Source organism: Humulus lupulus, chromosome 5, assembly GCF_963169125.1.
Source record: "Humulus lupulus chromosome 5, drHumLupu1.1, whole genome shotgun sequence".
NCBI lineage: Eukaryota > Viridiplantae > Streptophyta > Magnoliopsida > Rosales > Cannabaceae > Humulus > Humulus lupulus.
In genome coordinates this window covers 18,787,402-18,789,591 of record NC_084797.1, presented here as the reverse complement: position 1 = coordinate 18,789,591, position 2,190 = coordinate 18,787,402, and the positions used below count along the sequence as shown (strand labels likewise).

The 2,190-nt window shown below is 38.6% G+C and overlaps 1 protein-coding gene across 1 annotated transcript; it reads left to right on the top strand.

The window, feature by feature from the left end:
* Positions 1-1,217, top strand: LOC133780298 (pectinesterase PPME1-like). The gene is made up of 2 exons (XM_062220119.1): positions 1-486; positions 600-1,217. The coding sequence occupies exons 1-2, from the start codon at positions 1-3 to the stop codon at positions 1,215-1,217; spliced, it is 1,104 nt and encodes a 367-aa protein (XP_062076103.1).
* Positions 1,218-2,190: the final 973 nt, after the last annotated feature.

Genomic DNA, 2,190 nt, shown 5'->3' with positions numbered 1-2,190 from the left:
ATGGCTAAAGGCACAGCAGTTATACTTCTCTTCTTCATAATCAGTACAAGTGCCGTCCTCGTCAAGGCCGACGATGCAGCGCCAATCCCCGCCACGAAAGGGGCGTTGGAAGGGTGGTTCAGCGCAAATGTGAAGCCAGTAGCTGAGAGCAAGGGCCTGGACCCCGCACTGGTGGCGGCCGAGACGGGCCCTGCCAAAGTGATCAAGGTGATGAAAGACGGGAGTGGAGATTTCAAAACCGTGCAAGAGGCCATAGATAGTGTCCCCGCCGGCAACTCAAAGCGTGTGATAATCATAATTGGAGGAGGAGAGTACATCCAGAAAGTGAAGATCGTAAGAACCAAGCCATTCATCACGTTATACGGCTCACCAAAAGCACCTCCCACGTTGTCGTTCTCCGGCACAGCAGCTGAGTTTGGCACCGTCGACAGCGCATCCGTGATTGTGGAGTCGGACTACTTCGTTGCAGCAAACATAATATTCAAGGTGTGTAGTAATTTGTAATCTTAAATATATTTCTTTTTTAATTTCGGTGATCGATTGTGATACACATGTATATATATATATATAATTGAACTGCTTTCGTTTGTCTTGCTTAGAATTCTTCACCGAAGCCAGATGGTGTAAGAAAGGGAGCTCAAGCCGCTGCATTAAGGGCATCAGGGAACAAGGCAGCGTTTTACAATGTTAGATTGTTGGGATTTCAAGACACCCTTTGCGACGACAGAGGGTTCCATCTTTTCAAGGACTCTTACATTGAGGGTACTGTGGATTTCATTTTCGGAAGTGGGACGTCTCTATATTTGAACACCGAATTGCATGTTCTTGGTGATTCCACAGAACCGACTGTGATAACAGCGCAGGCCAGAGAGACTGCCGATACCACCGGCTACTCATTCGTTCATTGCAAAATTACCGGCACTGCCAAGGACGCTATTTTAGGACGAGCTTGGCAGTCCAGTCCGAGAGTGGTGTTTTCCTACACCGACATGGCTGCCACTGTTGTTTCGCCTTTAGGGTGGTCTAGCAACAACAAACCTGAACGTGAGAGCACCGTTTTCTTTGGCGAATACAAAAACATAGGAGGAGGTGCAAGCCCAGCAGGCAGAGTCAAATTTTCCAAGCAACTAACTGATGAGCAAGCCAAACCTTTTCTCAATCTCGGTTACATTAAGGGATCCTCATGGCTCCTTCCTCCACCCAGTCCTCAAGTTTAGATAACTAGATACCATATATTTATATATATATATATAATGTCATTAAATATGGCGACTCATCTTTTTGAATTCTTTTACATATTTAATCCCTAGCTAATTAACACACACACTTATATACATATATATACATGCCTGACATCGATTGTATCTTGGGAAAGTGAGACCTACGTACACGACTCGGGTAAATCCATTTTGTTTACTAAAAAATTTCTTTGGTGTTATTCGTTTCACTGATATGTTGAGATATATGTATTACTTTTTTATAGTGACCCTTTTGTGTTGTTAATTATAATATTATATTTGCAATGCAAGCAGAGTTTGCTTCAGATCCATTGTCTCATCAATATTAGTTTTTAATACACCAATAAGCTAATATGTTTACACTCAAACTATGTGTATTTCGAAAATATATATATAGGATGATAAATTTTAATTATAATGTATATGTTGGAACATTTTTATTTTATATGTCTGGAACTATAATATAGTACTGATACCATGTTATAATATGAGCAATTTATGAATAATATGTATAATAGTTAATTATTCATGTAATTAAATAAGAATCATAACATGTAGAATAAAATTCAACAAGCCTGAGGCCCATGAATATATAGATCTTGAACTCAATGGAAAATTACATCTGTAATATTTTTTTTTCATATATTTGCACGGAGAATCCATTTTTTTTCCTCTGTTGACATGAATTTACTTGTGTTTTTTTCTTTTGCATAATTCTTAAGATAAATTCATTAATTGTTATGTACAAAGGTGAATGGGGATGAAGAAAATGTCCAAAATAAAGATAATGTCTCACATTTTTATGTTGTTCAACTTGCAGATCAAATGACATAAAAAAATTCCCCAGGACACATGTTACTTACCATTTGAGACAAAACATGTCTGCAAGACGTAATATATTTGTTGACGTAGATTAAACACAAGACTCATAGATGCAACAAATTTGGAAAAC

Bases quoted from the DNA above. Each gene is read 5' to 3' on its own strand.
- LOC133780298 (XM_062220119.1), top strand. From the start codon at position 1: ATGGCTAAAGGCACAGCAGTTATACTTCTCTTCTTCATAATCAGTACA. The intron at 487-599 runs GTGTGTAGTAAT...TGTCTTGCTTAG, and splicing joins CAGCAAACATAATATTCAAG to AATTCTTCACCGAAGCCAGA.